Source organism: Pleurodeles waltl, chromosome 7 (genome assembly GCF_031143425.1).
Source record: "Pleurodeles waltl isolate 20211129_DDA chromosome 7, aPleWal1.hap1.20221129, whole genome shotgun sequence".
In the NCBI taxonomy this organism is placed as follows: Eukaryota; Metazoa; Chordata; class Amphibia; order Caudata; family Salamandridae; genus Pleurodeles; species Pleurodeles waltl.
Window position 1 is genome coordinate 930,061,443 of NC_090446.1, and position 20,567 is coordinate 930,082,009.

The 20,567-nt window shown below is 42.5% G+C and overlaps 1 protein-coding gene across 2 annotated transcripts in view; it reads right to left on the reverse strand.

Annotated features, from left to right (window-relative positions):
- LOC138245736 (LON peptidase N-terminal domain and RING finger protein 1-like) overlaps positions 1 to 20,567 on the reverse strand; it is a 110,461-nt gene that overhangs the window by 20,378 nt on the left and 69,516 nt on the right. For both annotated transcript variants that reach the window (XM_069199602.1, XM_069199603.1), the window contains exons 7-9: positions 19,291 to 19,405; positions 4,828 to 4,949; positions 1,075 to 1,233 (exon numbers count right to left, since the gene is read on the reverse strand). In XM_069199602.1, coding sequence (XP_069055703.1) covers positions 1,075 to 1,233; positions 4,828 to 4,949; positions 19,291 to 19,405 — 396 coding nt within the window. The remainder of the gene's footprint in view (positions 1 to 1,074; positions 1,234 to 4,827; positions 4,950 to 19,290; positions 19,406 to 20,567) is intronic.

Below are 20,567 nucleotides of genomic sequence, written 5' to 3' on the forward strand. Positions count from 1 at the left end.
GGCCCACCTTAAACCAAGAATTGCCAAAAACATTAGCACAGATTGCTGACTGATCCCAACTTAATATATTGTATTTCCCTGTCAGTCATCTCTGCCCTAGAATAAAATTAGATTTCCCCAAAGCTGTGGAGAAAATAACTTTAGTCATAATAACCTAGAATGTATAAACCTAATGTCTAGTGCATAAACATAGTTACAGAGTATGATCAGTAAGTCCAGCCTCAGAAAGTGGTAGTACCTGCTGTACTTCTATATTTATCACAAGTAAATAAATATCTTCTTTTCTTAAGTATGATAGCTAGAACTGGTTCTTGTGTTTACTGTAGTTTGTTTAGTGTGCCAAACTAGTTCTGAATTTATAACCCACTACCACATCCTAAAGCAAGCCTCGATTGTTCGATGTCATTGTGCCTGCCCAGAAAAATGCCCTGGGGGAGTAACACTGGTTATCTAAATAAATGGAGTGCACCAGGACGTGTGACCCTTAGCACCAAAGATACTGTTAACTATCAGCTGACATCTAAGGTCTCAAATAAATTACTTTGTACAAAAACAAAAGGATTGAGGAAAATTGGGACATAGGCAGAGGACAAAGAATGTCACAAATGAAAGAACAGATCAAGTAAGGAACAAAAGAAAAACTTGGAAAATACAAGAACAAAAGCCTACAAAAGATGAAAATGCCCAGGAGGATGATGACAAAGTAGTGCAAAGAGAAAGAGACGTACAGAACAAACTAGATAGGGAGACAGTTTGGAGAAAGACAGCTTTTGATCAAGATTGGGTATCTATGTTCATTCATCGTCTTTAAATCTTTCTGTTTCAATTAGCTCAGAGAAGAAATGTTTAGCAACAAAGGAGAAATGAAGGAGGGTGTTGGATCAGAACAGCAGCCACACAATCTATCTTTTTCTGCAAAATTGAAGTGGTTGGATGCATTTGGTCTGGACAGGAAGAGTGTCCTAAGACCTGAAAATATCACGAAGAGGACACAAAAGGATGTAAACACAAAAGGTGAAAGCCAAGGGAGTGAGCAGACTAGAAAATAAGGATGGGAAAATTCAGACCACTCACTTTTTTCCACGTTCGTAGATGCACATGCCGAAACTTTTGGTGCCAGTCTCCTGGCAGCGACGCATCATCAGTCGATAGCGGGGCTCAAAGATGTGCAGGGGGCATGCTATGCCAGGGAAAGCCAAGGTGCAGATGAAAATTGGGACATCTGTGGTAAGGCTGTTTGGGTCAAGAATGAAGGGCCAGAGGCAGTTTGTAAAGAAGGTGGGATCAAAGCAAGAGGCCTAGGACCATTTAACATGCATATCTAGCTACATATCTGTAAGGCTACCATATAGAGATCTGAAGCATCTGAGCAGCATCACAAGCAACAAACCTGTCACAGCATCCAGACACAACCAGTCTACAGATGAGGGCAAGCAATTTGGCACACCCAAATGCAAAGCTGTACTGGCATTTAAAGAGCACAAATGCATAAGACATCAGTTAGCTAATGAGTAGATCTGCCTAGCCAATGTTTTTTGCACCAGCATTGGAAAATCAGAACCAGTTAGCATGCTTTTTTAGCTATGTCGGAAAAGAGTTGCAAAGATTTGCTTACCTGTAACAATAGGTTATCAGATTTCCTTTAATATAGATTCACACCTGTGCACGGCCCACCGTCCAGAATTTATCATTGTAATAGAGTCTTGTTCTTGTGGATATTTCCAGTGTGAGATGTGAGCAAAGGTGGTTCTCACAGTGAATCATTAGGATTTTAACATGAATGGCACAGATTCCCACTCTGTGGGCTTAATATCCAGATTCTATGTGCCCCTTCATCAGCTTGTGTGTGTGAGGCTGAGGTACTTCACTTGTTTCACTTCAAGAGGAGATCGGGTGGGTAAATATAAATCTAGAGAAATGTCAGAACCCTTTTCTTTGTAAGAAACTCTAATACATCTATGGGGTCATATTATATACAGAGCCCAGAGGAGCAATGAGCACTTGTGCCCACTACTTGGGCCTTTGGGAAACACTGCTATTTCAGAAGGGGACGACTTTATGTAATATGGACTGCGTTGGCAAACACGTAGTCCATATGCTCCAAGATTCATATTTGGCATAAGCACTGTCTTTCCTATGAATTAGGAAGCATGTGGAATATACACTGTACAATTTCTCCATTTGTGGTACTTCTTCAAAGGTCTCCTTGTCAAGTACTTAAACCCTTCTGCGTGAGTTTTCTTTTATCTTAGAATTCCTTGATGCCTTTAAAAGTAGCAATGACTATATGTTTACAGTACCCACTTGTAAGAACTCTGTATCCCCAACATATGGAAATGGCATGTTAGGAGTGTGGAAATTAGAGGGTTTATATGAATGCACACTGGTTATCCTTCCACATCCCCTTCCTCACTGACTCAAGAATTGTGACCTATTCCTCTGGGTTTTGGGTTCCCCAAAAATATACCTTTGTCAATCTTGTTCCTCTCTAAACCACAGTCTAGTCCATGACTGAAGAACAGTCCTATCCAATGCTACATTAGGCACCTGAGTTTGATCCTGTGGATTGAATCCAAAGTCACATAACCAAGAATTACAAAGTGTAAGACACGTTTGTCAACCACCAGCGTGCAGGGGCATGTAGCTTTAACGTGGATATTAACTATTATTTTTACTTAGAGGATTTATTTTGCTTATGCTAATTAAGAGGATAATGAATACAAAATATTCCATGTGTTCCCACTGCTGATGGCCCCATTTACAGGGAACGGATTTAGTAATACTCTGAATATTGACACTCTAGGCTCCCTTTTCAATCCAAATAAAGACTAGCTACGTATTGGGAATATGAGGTACTGGGCCAGTTGTAGTTGTAAGATTGACTAGTCTACTTCGTAGCTGGCATGTCAATTACTGGACTTGGTTCAGGGGGAAAAATGTACATAGATTTCTGTGCCCCAGACTTACATTTTCCTTCTACTCTTCAAGTGTCTGGCCAAACAGAATAAGGATTGAAAAAAAAGCATTTTCTTTCTTAAGACTCTTTCCAGCGCTCATACATAATGAAAGATTCTTAACAATAGTGTCAAAGTCACCACTGAAAGACATAGGTTTTCACACTACACTTTCAATATGACTTATATCAGCATATTGCAAGATCTCAAGTAATCTTATGGGGGGAAAAACTAATACTACATGACTTAAAAGTCATCACGTAGGTCTTCAGTTTTGTTATTTTCCCATGCATGCTCAAAGTCATCTTGTTGAGCATGAGGAGGGCAATGATCATGGGTGATTATATAGTAATAATAAAACATTCTAGAAAGCATTATCATGGGGTAATTGCCCACCAGCTAAGCTATACATTCCAAGCTGAAAGAGAGGATCAAGTCGTGGGTGAACAGACCATCATTAATTGGAGCCCTGAGTTGAATAATATAATTTGTCAATCCATGGAATCTATTCACATGAAGCAAGTGCCATAATATGGCTCGTATGGATGGGTGCTTGAATCATCCAGTAACCCAGCAGCACAGTCATCCAGGATCTCAAGCTGCCACGCCATTGGTTAGACACTACATAAAACCAGAACCTGCCAACATGCATCTCTCTTCAAGTTTACCCAAAACCAGAGAGGAATATTTATAAAACATCTCAACTTACAGAGCTATTAAAAAAAAAAAAATAAAGAAAGTAGAGCCCTATAAGTTGGATATTTATATTTAGGAACTCAGGGCTACGCAAGGATTCTCAAGACAAACAACCATATGTTGAGATTGTTGATGTTATATTCAAAGATTATCAGGAGTTATTCAGTAGGCAGATATGTAAAACATGAAATGATCCAATACGTCTCTCATTCCCACAATAAAAAGACCACTATTGCCAGATGCTTGAACCCTGTGTATTTGTGTACCTATACCTGAACAGAGGCAGGACTGAGATCATGCAACTAGGAAGGTTAGAATATAAACCTTATTCCTCCCAGATAATTCCCAAGGCAGGATCATCTCCTTCTACTATTCTAAAAGTGAAGAATTTACAAATACTTTTTGATGTTGAACTATTCTGTTCCTCAAGTTAATCCAGTAGTCAAGTGCATCGAAATATAGCTTTATCAGATTTGCAAAATATGTTACCACTCTTCCACATTAACCACTAGAGTATGTTAGGGAAAGCTCTTGCTTTAGCATGCTTGGACTACTGCAACTCCATCTAAATGATCAGCTGCAGAGAAAAATCAATGATAGGTTGGTTTTGGAGCCTTTGGATCCTATCATAATGAGGCTGAATCAGCAGGTGGAGGAGCACACAAACCCGGTCCTGAAACCACTCCACTGACTCCCTGTGTATGCACGCCTCAAGTTCAGGGTTCATGTAGTATTACAAAGTGTGTTGGCGTCTGGACCAACTGAAAGGCTAGCACCCCACGTTGAACCAAGCAGACCACTACATTCAAAAACTGCACACCTGATCATCCACAGACTCTTCCAACGATGAAGCACAAAAACGCGTCATTGGGTGCCTAAGGTCTTAGGCTTTGGAATGCCACAAATCCAAGTTTACTCCAAACCACATTCACAATGTCTGTTCTGGCTTCCCAATAACCGACCTACAACGAACAGGAGATGGCGACTGAAAAATGGGATAGGGAAGTCATGTTCACTGCATTGACTCTTACATTCTTGCTCACCAAAATGTGCTTTTATGTCCAACCAGGAAGCACTTGCATGTGAAAGACAGCATGCAACACTCACCAAAAACACTTAATAAATAAACTGATACAAAAATAGTATTGACTGCTCTCCATGCAGGTCCATTACTTACTTAGAGAGCTCCACCATTTCCAGGTCATGAACTTGTTTCCTTTCAGATAGTTCAACGGGGAAGGTGGTGGCCATGACGTCCTGCACCACTACAGTGGGCATGTACTTCCCATCTTTCAGATACTGGAAGATCCAAAGAGAAAACATAGTATTCATCAGCAACATTGGAAAAATACAACCCCTGGTGCTGACATGCTGACCCTGACAATATCCAAATCTGTCTAGGTTTGCATTGTAAAAGAACAAACAATATGAACCAGCTGGTGGAAGGCCTGCATGGTGGAAATTTGTAAATGCCAACACCAGAGAAAACCTGATAGGAACCCTCCTCAGTAGAGGTGTATTAATCAGCGAATGGAGACCACCTCAGGCACTACTACTAACAACCCTGATCCACATTGCTTAGCATCCCAGATGTATAATACTACAATAATTGCAAGAGCAGTGGTGAACCACCAGGTTAGAAATCACTAGCACGGCGGCCTAGCTACTACATTATCTGCTGAACAGTGTTCACAATAAAAAGGAAGGTTTTTAAACAGTAAGCACATGCTACTCAGTTATAGCATTCTACCTAAGGTATATTACATGCCAGTGGGAAAGAGATCAAGTGGTCTGGATGTAACCTCAATATTTAGAAGGCGTCAATGCTTGGAGGTTGATTATGTACACCTGCTGCACCTGTGTCTGACTCTTGAGATTTACTGGTAGAGTAATTTTATAGAAAACTACTTATGGTTGGATACCACCATTTCCATTCTCTTTACTGACTTTAATCACTTATGTCAAGGAGGTCCAATCTTCTATACACAGGGTGACAGCTGTAGCGTTAATGATGGAGGTTGGTTTGGCAGTTTGGGTCAAGACTGACTTGCATATGTCTGGCCCAAACTTACATGGCAAGATACTCAAAATAGCAATTGACTGGGAAGTGGCCTAAGTAATTATCAGTGGCTGAGATAATTCAATCATTCAATTCATCACTATTTTGTATATCTCGGGCTAATAGCAGGTTAGCTTTGAGCTAGGAAAAGGAGCTCATACCTGCCATCATGGCATGGGGTTCTGTTTTCCTGCAAAACAAAAATATATTAACTATTTAATTCTGCTCCCTAGTGACATGTGGGAGTCAATTTCATAGTTATTTAGGGCAAGGGAAAAACTCGACTTATCTGTGATATGCCACTTTTCTGACAGTCTGTTGGTTCCCCTAGCATCAGACTAATATGCTACATATTTTTTTTTTTATTTTTTTTTAGATATGTACACTTCCTTTTTTTTGCATACAGAGCCTGATACTAGTTGAAGCACAATAAACTGTATTTCTTGGTAACTGCCTCTTGCTCAAATGAATGAACGTAAAATGGAGAGGCAACATCTCACGGTCAATGCTATATATCACAATTGAATAAATGAGTCCGAAATTAGAGCTCAAAATGTCTTTAGAAAGATAGAATAATGTCTTTATTGTTCTTGTTTGATACAACACAGCCAAGCAGCTAAAGCGTGTCGCGCCTACGCACACAAGCTATATCAGGGCTTACATTCTGTAACTGATAACCCAAACAAGTGTTTGTAGTTGTTCGTACGTCAATTAGTGATACCAATATTGTTTCAGCACAGTCTCAGTGGAATATCCATCATCTGATCCATGTCAATGCTGTTTTTGGCATGCCTGTTCTGCATCTCTATTTAAAACTGACAAAAACCTTAATTTTGAACTAACTGAATCAATTATGATGTATAGAATGGACCGTGGAATGTTGCCTCTCCATTTTTTTGCGATGATTTAGTAATTTGGGCTTGGGCGGCTAACCCAGGGAGGAAAGTAACTTTTTGTAAATAATAAGGGATTCAACTGGCAATGCGAAGGAGCAGTCCTCAGCCCCGCTGTGGCTATCCATGTGCCCTGAGTTCTTCTTTGCTTTGCTATCGGTTTTAATCTATTGTCACTGTGAGGTGTTCTGTTGGTTTCTCTCAATGAATATATGAATAAAGTTAAGAAAACTCCGAATCTTTCTGATTTAACCCAAGAAATGCTATTAGCGTCTGTGGCTAGGGTGACCTGAACACATTGAGACAGTGGGTGAATAATAACGTGTTTCTGGTATTAAAAACTAACTAAATAAGACCTGTAGTGATATATAAAACAAGCTTGTGCAGAATGACCAGATACTATTTGGCAATATCTTTGGACCACAATATGCACAGTTTTGTACATCCAGAAACCTTATAGAACCCAATGCTGGATACACATTAAGGTAGCAACTAAATAGGTTAGCAAACAAAATACACATATGCAATACTTTCTCTCCAATGAGACAACAGTTCACTACATAATTTACACACATGCACACTGCTAACTGAGCTCAATTCACGGATAATAAACAGACATCTGAACACTTAAAGTACTTCACATGCACAAACACACAATTTACTGTTCCACACACACCAGTACTAAGGTCGGCAACTAGACCTTGTTAACAATATACAGAGCAAAATCTGCTGCATGTGCACTCACAAGCAGTACATATTCTTCTAAACAACAACTGTAGTAGCCACACTGCCAACATATATATGTTCTTGCACTGGCTAGGTATAGAAACAAGGATGTACTTTAACTGCCACCAGATGAAGAAAAAAAAAAAAAAAAAAAAAACTCTTCAATCTTCACCTTTAAGGGTTTTATTTTTTGACCAATGGTGATTACACTGTTGGCAGTGTTTCCATCAATGACATACTTTATACATTACCTGCGCCTACAGATAACAAATGTTGCTGCAATGAAATCAGATACCAATGTGCCTATTTCATAGACAATAACTACAGTTAAAAGGCTGACAATGGTATTTCAACATACAGATGTCCTTTCAGAGAATTCACCTGAAAACAAGCTGCCTTTTCGCTAATAGCAAACATATACGAAAAAGAAAAATGCTGGATGCTTCAGCCAGGTCACTGGTTGCAACATTGTTTTAGTATGACCAGTGAAGGCTCGGATGAACAGATTTGTGCCAATATGTCTGAGGTCATGAGCAGTGTAGCAAGAGTAGTGTGGGTCCACAGTTCAAAACAATTAATAACTTAATCCTATCTTTTCTTCAAATGGACCATTTTAATCAGGAGACATGATTTTTATGATGTTGGTTAGTTGTTGAACTTATGAGACAACCTTAGACAATCCTTAGCAAAAGCTTTTAAGTGATTTTTAGGGGGCTGCTTTGTTTACATAACCAAGTGTCTGGAAGTTACCTATACTTTTATCTAGGCACAATTTCCAGTCTTTGCAAGTCTTAACTGAGCTCCCGTGAGCCTACGAGCTGACGAGCTCTGCTGATGCACCTGTTCGCCTACTGAGTGGTACAAAAACCTGTGAAGACATTCGGCGGCACTTCAAGCAACCCCTTCAGATATATTTTCTCTCTGCTGATGACGGCCGAAAGCCAGAAACACGTGTCCAGAGATACAGCACTTGCTGCACCTACTTAAGGTGAAAGACTTTTTGAAAAATGTCTCTATCTTTAAATCAAATGACTGCATTTACCATGATGCATAGGGGCTATTTTATGCTGGAGTGTGAGGCAGTGTGCTCCCTTTTTTTTGTGTGTCTAATTGACGGCTCCCGTGAGCCTACGAGCTGACGAGCTCTGGTGATGCACCTGTTCGCCTACTGAGTGGTACAAAAACCTGTGAAGACATTCGGCGGCACTTCAAGCAACCCCTTCAGATATATTTTCTCTCTGCTGATGACGGCCGAAAGCCAGAAACACGTGTCCAGAGATACAGCACTTGCTGCACCTACTTAAGGTGAAAGACTTTTTGAAAAATGTCTCTATCTTTAAATCAAATGACTGCATTTACCATGATGCATAGGGGCTATTTTATGCTGGAGTGTGAGGCAGTGTGCTCCCTTTTTTTTGTGTGTCTAATTGACGGCTCCCGTGAGCCTACGAGCTGACGAGCTCTGGTGATGCACCTGTTCGCCTACTGAGTGGTACAAAAACCTGTGAAGACATTCGGCGGCACTTCAAGCAACCCCTTCAGATATATTTTCTCTCTGCTGATGACGGCCGAAAGCCAGAAACACGTGTCCAGAGATACAGCACTTGCTGCACCTACTTAAGGTGAAAGACTTTTTGAAAAATGTCTCTATCTTTAAATCAAATGACTGCATTTACCATGATGCATAGGGGCTATTTTATGCTGGAGTGTGAGGCAGTGTGCTCCCTTTTTCTTTTTTTTTTGTGTGTCTTAACTGAGCAATGCTCGGAACCTACTCCCATTACACCTTGAGCCAAGAAAACTGTGAAAGGGCATGCCTTGCAGGCAACTGCTATGAATCTAGTGCTATTCCTTACTCCTGTTCCCCCTAAGTGCCCACTACACCTTCACTCAGTGCCTGCAACAGACAAAAGGTGTAAACGTTGGTCATGCCGTGTGCACGTGGCATCTTGTTTATTAGCCATAGAGTGGGAAGACCAGCTCTTTGGAAGAAACCGTTTAAGCTTGGAATGCCTCCAAATTTACTAAACTTATTATTTCTCTACTCTCTCCCACCTGGTGTAAACTCTAGGAACGTTGAGAGGGTTGCTGAAGCAGCAAACGTCTGGGTCATTTATGAAGTATTAGACTTAATGTAAACCACAGGACTGTTTCAACACAATTAGAATGTACAATAGATTACTTGCAGACATTTGCTCAAACTCTTTTTTTTTTTTTAAAGTCCTTCCTAGATTAAAGTTATTAAAGCAGTAAATCTCACTGTACAAATCAATTTTAGGTATTGTGACTTTTAAAACAGCCTCAAAAGTATTTACTTCTATCTCTGGATCACAGTGCAAGACAAGTCATACTCATGCTTCGCCTGGGTATTCCTCCTTTGCATCCTTATAAAAGGCATTGGTCCAGTTTGTGAAATGTGAATAGTAAATGTGATCTATCTTGGAGTCGGGTGCAAGACTTAAGGCTCACACTCTTTATTTGCCCTGATGTTGCTGTTGTTTAAGCATGGAAACATTATATTCATCCATTGTATTCTACATTTAACCAAACAATAATCGATGCACTGAATAATTTAGTAATGTTCCCCATAAACAAGTTTGTATGTTATAATGTTTAAACTTTTGAAATCCTTTTTAACACTTTTTAACATTTTATAGATGATGTGTATAGTTAGCATTTAGATTTAAAGTTTTTTTTCATCATTTTACATGGCTGACTTTAGTGGAGGTCTAAAATAATAAACTTATGAACAGGAGCAAAAAAACTGTCAGAAAGAACCGCAAATACTGAAAAAGTATATAAGAAACGGACACACGTTTTATTACAGCTCCACTGAAAATCATAGGAAAACTGTGTAAAGTAACATTACAGATGTTTGTTAAGATTATGTCAATAAAAAACTGCATTAGTAAAAACACAACTTTACGTTACTGTATTATGCAAAGAGCAACATCCTCGGCTGTAGGGTGCAGCGCATGGCTGCAAGGCTCAGGAGTATTCTCTGCATGTATAGTGCACAAAGGATTAAATAAAGGCCTGGGCTGTGCATAGCACATTCAAGTTGTGGCCTGCGGCTATGCCTGTTGGCATTTTTCACGGGACATAGTATGACACTTTTCCTTCTGAAAAGCTCAAAAAAGGAAATTCCTTGTATGACCTACAGATCTGTCACATGAGATGTCAACGAAGTCATGTGTGAGGTCACTTGCATGAGCAGTGCATGTTCAGGCAGTGTAGTTGCAACGCTAACAAACTAGTACATTTCAGAGGTTTTGTTGTTGTAGATACAGCAATGTTGTCCGATTTTCAGGAGCTTTTGTTTTTATACAACACAATGATGTGGTTTTCTCCAAAGCGCACCTCTTTTGATTTACTCAGATTTAACTCTGGTTTAACTACTGTACATAAAGTGGCGAAGTCTGCACAATGTGCCCCTGTGCTTGATTTTCCTGCTATTGTCGATGTGTATGAACATCAGAAAAATAAAACAGCACATTGTTCTTCCTCAAACGAGGATTAAACCCTGTAATCTTGCCAAACACTCCCCAGGTCCTGGTGGACCTGTAGCTGCGCCTCTGACAGATGTGGTGTATCGACGTCATCGGTATCTGCATCGTGGCCCCTCCTGGAAATGTTATCAAGTGAATGGTCTTCTGTTATAGTTCCTGAAAGGCTGATGTTCAAATAGTTCTTCTATGTAGGTCTTAGTGAAGCAGATTATAACACTTCCTCGAAAGTCATTTACTTTCAGGCTTGTCCATGTGAAAATCTTTTTCAGAAAAGGACAATTGCAACATCGTAGTCTCTTCTTTACTGGGTCAATGACTGTAAAGTCAATTCTATTTCCAATGCCTTTTTTTTTTTTTAATCAATGATCTTGGTGACAGATGGCATACATTGCGTTGAAGTGAAGGTTTCTTTGGAATTGGAATCTTAACTCCAACTTTTCGGAAATCTAAAGTCTGTTTTTCTTTTGGGTTGGTGTGTGTTTGTTCACACTGTCTGCTGGTACTGGTTTGGGAGACCTTGAATAGCTAGTCACTCTATCGTGGTGATCTCCATATATTTGGTACTGCACGTTTTTCACGGATATTCTGTTGAAATGCTGTTCCATTTTTCTCAAGTTCTGCAGGACTCTTCCTCAGAAGAATCCTACTTCACCTCCCTAACTCACAAATACTATTTGAGTGGGGCACCACTAGCTCTGCAGCCTCCAAATTCAACTACTTAGCAGGTGAAAGGGTGTGTACATCCTACATTTACTATCTCCTCTATTCAAAAGTGTTAGGACTAGAAATTTCAACAAGCAACTATGGTCCTCTCGGAAGTCAACTGACTGCATCCAGGACAAAAATGAAACCGAGGGCTTTTCTGTAGTGTTTGACTAACTGAATTTTGTGACTACTGAATGTTTTACATTCACAGGTTAGACTAAAGTATTTTAATGTATTTCTCGCCTTATGGCAGGGTCTGAAATATGTCCACCACATTAGCTGATCTCTGCTGATCGCATGTTTCAGAATCCCAGTACAGTGTCACACGCCTAGAGGCCAGGTATTGGAATGTATGCATGCAAAGGATTTGTAATCCACATAACTGCACTGCACACTGCATCAGAGAGCTCCGTGTGTTTGTGAGCTGCACCTTGGAAGTTCGATGGAGAGTGCCACCACTCCTTCACAAGATCAGCCTGGGTGAGCTCTAGCCAGGCACCCGGGAATGAGCTCTGCAAATTTAAATGAATGGAGCAGCTCTCTCTCGTGCTCAGACATGGCGGTATAACACTGTACACCAGGGCATCTGGCTGGTAAGAAAGATCTCTGAGCAACAGCAACTAGTGCAAGCGTGTGAGAGACCATCAGCTGTACAATTTGGCTCTGGTGGGGTGGGACTGGACTCAACCAGCACACACAGCTTGTGGTGAGGTGCAGGGATAAGACAGACCTCAAACTACAGAAGCATCTGGTCGAGTGAGATGGACACACGGATTCAGACAGCACACACAGTGAATGGTGTGGTATGGGGCTGGTGCACTCATGGGAGTGGTGTTTGCACACACACAGCTAAAGGTTAGGGTGCATGGCTGTGATAGGCTATACATAAAACGTGGTTATGCGGGCGGGTTACAGGCATGGTTGCAAAAGGCTACAGATTGCACATGCAGTGGATGATGTGGATAGGCCTTATGCTGCATGGCCACATTGTATTATGCACATCTGCACAAAGGGTAGTACGATTCAGTGCCAGGGACTACTGGTGCAAAATGTCCTTTAAATAAAGATATATTAAAATATTGGCTTTTAGGCAGTTCTTGTTTTCATACATATTATGTGCTGCAGAGAAAATCAATCAACGCATAGAAAACATTGGAGGATGTGGCATCCTCCACTGGTTACAAGAGGTGGGTTTACGAAGACTTTGTTTTTTGAAGCAGACAGGAAAGGCATCAATGACCTTGAAAGAAAGCACTGCCCCCTTTCTATTGCTCGGATTCTTCCAATGAGCATTCTTTCAATGCTGCTTCAGGGGCGTTTAACGCGTTGGCAAGTTAAATATTCCCCACCCCTCCTTATGTCTTGCCCCTCTCACACAGTGAATACGTTTTCTAAATTGGAAGGTCTATACGGGTAAAAAAATATGTTAATTAACTTCTCTTCTTATCTCTTTTCTCGGTCATTACCTATGCTCCGCTCCGCTCCACTCTCCTGTCTCACTCTAATCCTCCCCGGCCACTCTCTAGAGCCTGTTTTTATTTCTGGATTTTAGTCTACAGGGGGGAGACATTAATCCTAAAGGACGTTAAAGCATTTTACTGAAATTACATTGGGAAACACATTTTAAAAGGTTGCATGTGTATGCACAAGATGTTTTCATTATTTAGCAGTGAACTAAAATTGCCATTTAATTCTGTAAATATGTGACTTAGCAGAGTACAGTTACCAAATAGGTTCATAATACAAGAGGAATACTCCTACTCAATGGTCATCGTGGTGCTATACAAAGCAAAAACAAATTCACTTCACCCACACCACACCAATTTTTTGTTTTTTTAAATGAAAGTACCTGTCTGAGGTATTGCTGTACTTCGGAGACGGTTAGGCTACGCCCGCCTTGTGCCCATGTATGCACTATGATAATCCACAACTTTCATACATGCGCAGACCCTTACAAAGTAGCAAGTGTGCCTGTATCTCATTACTGGGAAAAATGCTATGAGGCAATGTGGCTAAACTTGTCCATTCGGTCTGCAGAGTGAAATTTAGATGTATGAACCAAACACACCTACTTTCATTGATAGGCCACTACTGTGAGAAAGTAGCCTCTTTCTAGGATGGTTACCCCATTTTTGGCCTGTTTGTCAGTGTGTTTTTACAGTCTCACAAGGATCCTGCTAGGCAGGACCCCAGTGCTCATAGTTTGAGACCTATTTGTCAGTGCGTTTTTACTGTCTCACTGGGATCCTGCTAGCCAGGACACCAGTGCTAATAGTTTATGGCCTAGGTGTGTGCTCAGTATGCTTTACTGTGTCACTGGAATTCTGCTAACCAGAACTCCAGTGTTTATGCTCTCTCTGTTTACCAAATTTGTCACTATAGTTTAGTGACTGTATATACAAATTCTAATGGGCACACTGGACCCCACCTTACAAGTCATTACTACATGGGACCCAAGTAACCAGGGCATTGGGGTTCCAGGAGATCCTTATGGGCTGCAGCATTTCTTTGGCCACCCATAAGGAGCTCATACAAACACTCCTTCAGGACTGCCACTGCAGCCTGAGTGAAATAGTGCACACACTATTTCACAACCATTTTTCACTGCACCAGGTAACTTATAAGTCACTTATATGTATAACCTTCAGTTACTGAAGGCTAGGTGCAAAGCTACTGTGTGTGTGAGGGCACCCTTGCACTAGCAAAGGTGCCCCCACGTTCTCCACGGCCAATTCCCCGGACTTCGTGAGTGCGGGGACACTATTATAAGCGTGCACTACATATGTCAATACATAAATGTAGCTTCACAATGGTAACTCCAAATATGGCTATGTGAAGTGTCTAAAGGTTGTGAAAGTGAACCCCCAATCCAAATCCGGTATTGGGGGGCCAACTGCATGCACCCTGGGGGCTCCACCATGGACCCCCAGTACTGACAAACCAGTTCTCTGAGATTTCCACTACAGCCCCAGCTTCCACCTCACAGACAGGTTTCTGCCCTCCTGGGGATTGAGCAGCTCAATCCCAAGAAGGCAGAACAATGCATTTCTTTCGTAGAAGGGTGTACACCTTCTCCCACTGGAAACAGGTGTTACATGCATGGGAGGGCTATCCTCCCAGAGTCTCTGGAAATGTTTTGAAGGGCACAATGGTGGCTTCCTTGCATAATACAGTCTACACCAGTTCAGGGACCCCCTGTCCCTGCTCTGGGAAGAAACTGGACCAAGGAAAGGGGAGTGACCACTCCTGTCCATCACCATCCCATGGGGGGTGCCCAGAGCTCCTCCAGAGCATCCCTGGTGTTAGCCATCTTGGATTCCACGGTGTGGGGACCCTCTGGGAGAACCGGAGTGGCAAGTGCCAGCAGGTGACGTCAGAGACCCTCCTGATAGGTGCATACCTGGGTAGGTAGCCAATCCCCCTCTCCGAGTTATTTAGGGTCTCGCCTTTGGGTGTTTCTTCAGATTCGGTTTGCAAGACTCCACCAGGACTCCTCTGCATCCTCTTCTTCAGCTTCCGACAGTCGGATCAACCGCAGATTGCTCCAGGAACCGCTGTAATTGCAACAAAGTATCCAGGAAGGCTACTGTGACCTGCAACTTCAGCTTCAGCCAGGAACTGCAACAGTTTCCAGGTTTTGCACGCTTCGAGTACTGCCTGTATTCACACTGCACCAGAAGAACTGAAGGAATCTCCAGTGGAGTGACTGAGTCACTTCCCTGCTCCAGCAGGCACCTCTCTGCAATGACAACCGGTACTCTGGGATGCCTCTCCTGTCGACAAGCGTGATCTCTGGAACACAGGTGGTGGATCGAAGTGATCCCAACTGTCCAAAGGTCCAGCTGTCCAAATTTAGTGGAGGTAAGGACTTGCCTCCTTGTGCCAGACAGTACCCCTGTGCATCACATCCTCTGCAGCTCCTTGGGCTTCTGTGCACTTCTTCCAAAAGTTCTTTGTGCACAGCGTAGCCCAGGTCCCCAGCACTCTATCTGCGACACTCAGCTCCCCGAGTTGTTCTCCGGTGGCGTGGGATACCTCTGTGTAGTGCTGCGAAGACCCCACTTTGCAACCCCTTTGTCCCCGTATCCTGAGACTCCCATGGGTGCTGCCTGTTCTTCTGAGGGCTCTCTGAAGTGCTGAGAGCCCCCTCTGTCCCTTCAGTCCGAGTTGAGACCCCCAGGTCCCTCCAGGATCCAGGCAGCTCCTCTTTGACGTAAAACGCATTTGTGCGTGAACCAAAGCTTGTTGGCGGAATCCAGCGACGTAAACAGCCTGCATCCAACTAATCGACGTGGGACATCTCTTGCACTAAGCAGGAACCCGCAGCTATCTTATTTGGTGCATTTCTGTACTTTTCTTCCAACCGGAGAATCCACTTTTGCACCTTCTTCCAGGTTGGCAGGGGCTCCTGTTCTTCCTGGACTCTTTATCGACTTCTGGGCTTTGTCTCCTCTCTCCACAGGTCTTCAGGTCCAAGAATCCATTGTTGGTTTCTTGCAGCCTTGCTTGGTTCTTGCATAATCCTTCACCACAACTTGTAGTGTGTCCTGAGGAATCTTGCTGTACTTTACACCTGTTTTCCTGGGCTCTGGGGTATGATATTTTACTTACCTTTGGTGTTTTCTTACACTTCCAGTGCCCCTCTACACACTACACTTGCCTAGGGGGGAATCCAACTTTCGAATTCCACTACTTTAGCATATGGTTTGTGTTGCCCCTAGGCCCACTGCAATCTATTGTGTTTTTCACTGTTGGCACTATTCTAGGACTGTTCACTTACCCGATTTTGGTTACTAGTGTATATATTTTGTATAATACTTACTTTCAGAAGGAGCATTGCCTCTCAGATATTTTTCGCCTTGTGTCACTAAAATAAAGTACCTTTATTTTTGGTAACACGGAGTATTGTTTTTTTATTGTGTGGAAGTACTGTGTGACTATAGTGGTATTGCAAGAGCTTTGCATGTCTCCTAGTTCAGCTTTGGCTGCTCTGCTACAGCTACCCCTAGACAGCCTAAGATGCTAGACACTGCCTACATTTCACTAATAAGGGATAACTGGGCCTGGTATAAAAGGTGTAAATACCTTAGGTACCCACTACAAACTAGGCCAGCCTCCTAAAACTACAGAATGACATTGTCTGAGGAAAAATATATTTGTGAATTTTAATGGAAATGAAAATGTAAATTCCCACAGTAACACCCTCCCCATGACCAATAAGCAAGGAACTGTTCAAAATAAAATATAAGTGGTAGCAAACCTTTTCAAACATGTTTTGCACCAATTTATCAAAAAGGAACTAAGTAGCAATCCAAAAAGACCGCTTTTAATACTAGTGGTCTCTCCAGGCATATTTTGGGCACTCCATGGTGTAACAGTAGCCATCCTGATCTGCTGTTTGTCATCTCCTGCATACTAGTTGGCATCCCTGGACTATTGCTGCCCATCCCTGGGAAGTTTCTAGAAATCCCTACAATATTATGCATACAATTGGGGACCAAATTATTGTATTTGCTAAAATTCAAAAGCAAGTATTTACAAGGACTGCTTGACCGCATCTCAACCCAGAGCTGGGAAGCCTATTGTGCTGTGCGAGGAAGACACTAGTATTGGTGCCTCTGGAGACCGCATCATCGAGAGTACAATGAATGTTTGTGTTCAACATGGTTTTCCCTTTGGACACTATCTTAAACCCCCTTTTCCTGCACTTCTCTGGGGGATGTTTGACAAGTTGCTGCATCACCTCCCACTGAAACTGTCATCTGTAAACAAGTTCAACAGAGTTTGCTATGCACCAATGCATGGCTGCCCCTAAAGCTACCCTTCTGCCTGCTCCATCAGCTTCTTCTTAGTCTTTATCAAGTGGTAAGACATCACCCATGGTTTAGGCAGAGGCTCTTGTTAGTGTGGACTACCAAGGAGTCAGGAGAACCAGGCTTTTAATGCAACAGGTTCACCAGGTGAGGATTTGTATTTTCTTTTTAAATATAAATCAGCCCTAGGTGTTACTACCTAGGTGCTCCTTGAAGTTCTCTGGGGCAGGATTAAGCCTGCTCTCGAGCATGGCTAAGAATTCACTGTATGTTCAGACTTTAAAAGAGACTCCACTAGGAAGTCCTCTTGCTCTTGAACAATGTGCATGTCAACGTTATGATATGTTGTGGCCCTCCAAAATACCTCATGACAAGCCATAGTATCTTCAGTCGTTGGATGCCCTAACTGGGCAGGTGGATGACAGTGTCTTCAGAGGTCATCAGTGGGTGGTCACAGGTGTCAATAAGGTCATCAGGACGTCCTGGATCTGAAAAGGTGCTGTGGGGCCCCTCAAGCAACTCTGGTGGAGGCAGCGGTGGTATCCATGTCAAGGTGTTGTGCATGTGCAAGGTGGTGGAGTTCCTGCGGGTGTGGTACGTGGAAGAAGAGGTGGAGGTTTAACAAAGAGGGTTTGTGTCCCCATCGCTGTCTTCAGTGTTTGCTAAAGAAGGTACTCTAACGATGGATCTTTCCGGCGACATGATGAATAAAGAGATGCTTCTGCCTGGCAATGCGCTCTTCCTGGGTCACTGCAGAATCACTGCATCCGATTCCTCGGATCCAGGCGTTGAAAAAGCTTTTGGTATCAACATGATCTTCGACACCAGCTTCAGCTGTAAACAGGCATCCTTGAAGTCCTTTTAGTCCATAAGGCTTGACGGCCAATGAGGGTCAACACCCTAAGTAGGCGCAGCTTTAGTCAACTCTGCAGCCTCTGATAGACAGCCTGTGTCGACACTGAAGAATGCAGACTGGAATTTTGCCCCCAAGTACCGCATGCGCTGGTTGCCAAATCTTCAGTGTTGAAATTCAACCATGTGGGCCCGAAAAATGTATGACAAACACAACAAATTTGGAAACCTATCTCTGTGCGTCTGAAATCGGTTGTAGAAAAAACAATCTAAAAAGGGGTCAATGCCAATGCGTGTTGTACACTAAGTTAGGAATCACAGTACGCCTTGTGCCTCAAAAGGCTTCTGTGAAGTAAAACAACTTGCAAACATCAGAGCCCAACGCAGAGCATGTGTATCTACAGCCACGTGCTAGAAACATTAAACTATTTACTTAAATGAAACCTGAATTTTAATGGCAAACCGAGTGTAAACTCAGACTGAGAAAATGGCTTTGTGGGCAAAATGTGTACAGTCGCAGCAACTGATAAGCTTAGGAGAATTTCCAAAACGCCTTCAAGGCTAGTCTACGAGTGATAATTCAAGCTGTGATGGGAACACTTGTGGATGTGTTTTCCTTGGTGCAAGAAGTTTAATACTGTTATTTCCAGACTTGCATAGACAATTTGGTACCAAATATGATAGTTTTAAAACAATCAGTCTCTGCAGCTCTCTGAGCCCTTAGTTTGTAAGACTGATGTCAACTTGTACATGAATACATTGTCTGGACTTGTAATGTCGCTATCCAGGGTGAAAGTTCAGGTTTAAGTCTGTAAAATCTGTCTAACCTAAAACGCTGCCAGTGACTGAAGAGTTTACGAGCTGTGTAACATTCCTTCTCCGGTCCAAACACTTGAAATTAAGATTCTTAAGCATATTGTATTACTGAGAAGCTACATGCGCAGAGGTCAAGATGTGAAAGTTAAAGGTCTGGGCTTGCTTGGCACAACAAAACATATGACAATATTTCATGCAAGCCCTTTCAGGATTGCAAGGATGAAATTAAGCCAACTGCCTTGATACAAAGCGAATAAGCCGTCTTACCTCTCTTAAGCTCTGTTTGCACAGGGGACAGCAGGGCCTGTGGTCCAGACATCGTTCTAAGCACTCTTTGCAAAAAGTATGGCCACACGGTGTTGTGACTGGTTCAAAGAACATCCTGGCAAAGAAGACCAAAATGAAAAAGTGAAGATCTAGCCACTGAACGAGCATTCCAGCAAGAGTCCTTCGTATTCGCTCTCTATTTGTCCATGGCCCATCTGAAGAAAAGGCAGAAAGGAAGACCTGGAAAACGATGAGACTAAAGATAACAACAGCCTGTTCACCTACAACAGCACTAAATAAAAGAAAATGTAGAAAGGGCCAGGAAATAGACATCTGGCACATATCATAACGGAGAGATACTATTAATTCATCCTTTTAAGACTATGCCGAAAGTCTCCCACCCAATCAGAGAACTTAGTAAGAAATTCCAAACACAACGGGGGAATAACCAAAGGTCCTGATCCACCTCTCTTTCCGGAGCCCCTAAAGTCTCAAGCGCAAACCTCCATAGCAATACAAGAACCTGTATCTACTTAACAGAAGATCTCCTTCAGGCCTCGCACAAATCTTACAAAATCACAGGTACAAAGCACATCTATCCCACAACATTTTCTCTTTTAGTATTTCAGTCACACAAAAATGCTCTTCAACCCACTCCTGATACTACCAATTCAGAAGATAGGAGCCTGGACACAGAATTATCTGTGAAGTTCTTCATAGCTTACACTCACACTGAGGTGCAGTCCAGCAAGTTACCTGTTGTGGGCACTGAGTCACAGCCAAGCATTTAGTTCTCTTGTCTGCCAGATCAGTGAACTGATCTCACCAGAACAACTTCACACCATGACCACATCTCCCAACACTTATGGTCGGATTTATTGATAGGTTTTCCTAGCCCTCCTCCCCAGGGGCTTAACAGAGCCCCCACAGCCTCTCTAGTGTGCGGGGAATAGGAGGCTGAGAGGTCCACACTGGAGGGGGGTCCCTACAGCCTCTAGTGATGTGAGTGTGGGGTGTGTCCTTCAGCACATCTTGCAGGGGCGCCACCTCATGTTTTGGTACGCCACTGCTCCTACCACAGTTCCGCTCCTCTGCTCCACCAGCATATGCAGGAAGCCCAGACCACCACGTTCCCCAAAGCAGACGGACCACTCCCAGCATGCCAACTCAAAGGTGCTGGGACGCTAGGCAGCTGGCCCTCGGTGCGCATCCAGTAAGAGAATAAAAAGTTGACTTAATTTATCAAATGATATAGTCATCAGGAGCAGCTTAACTAT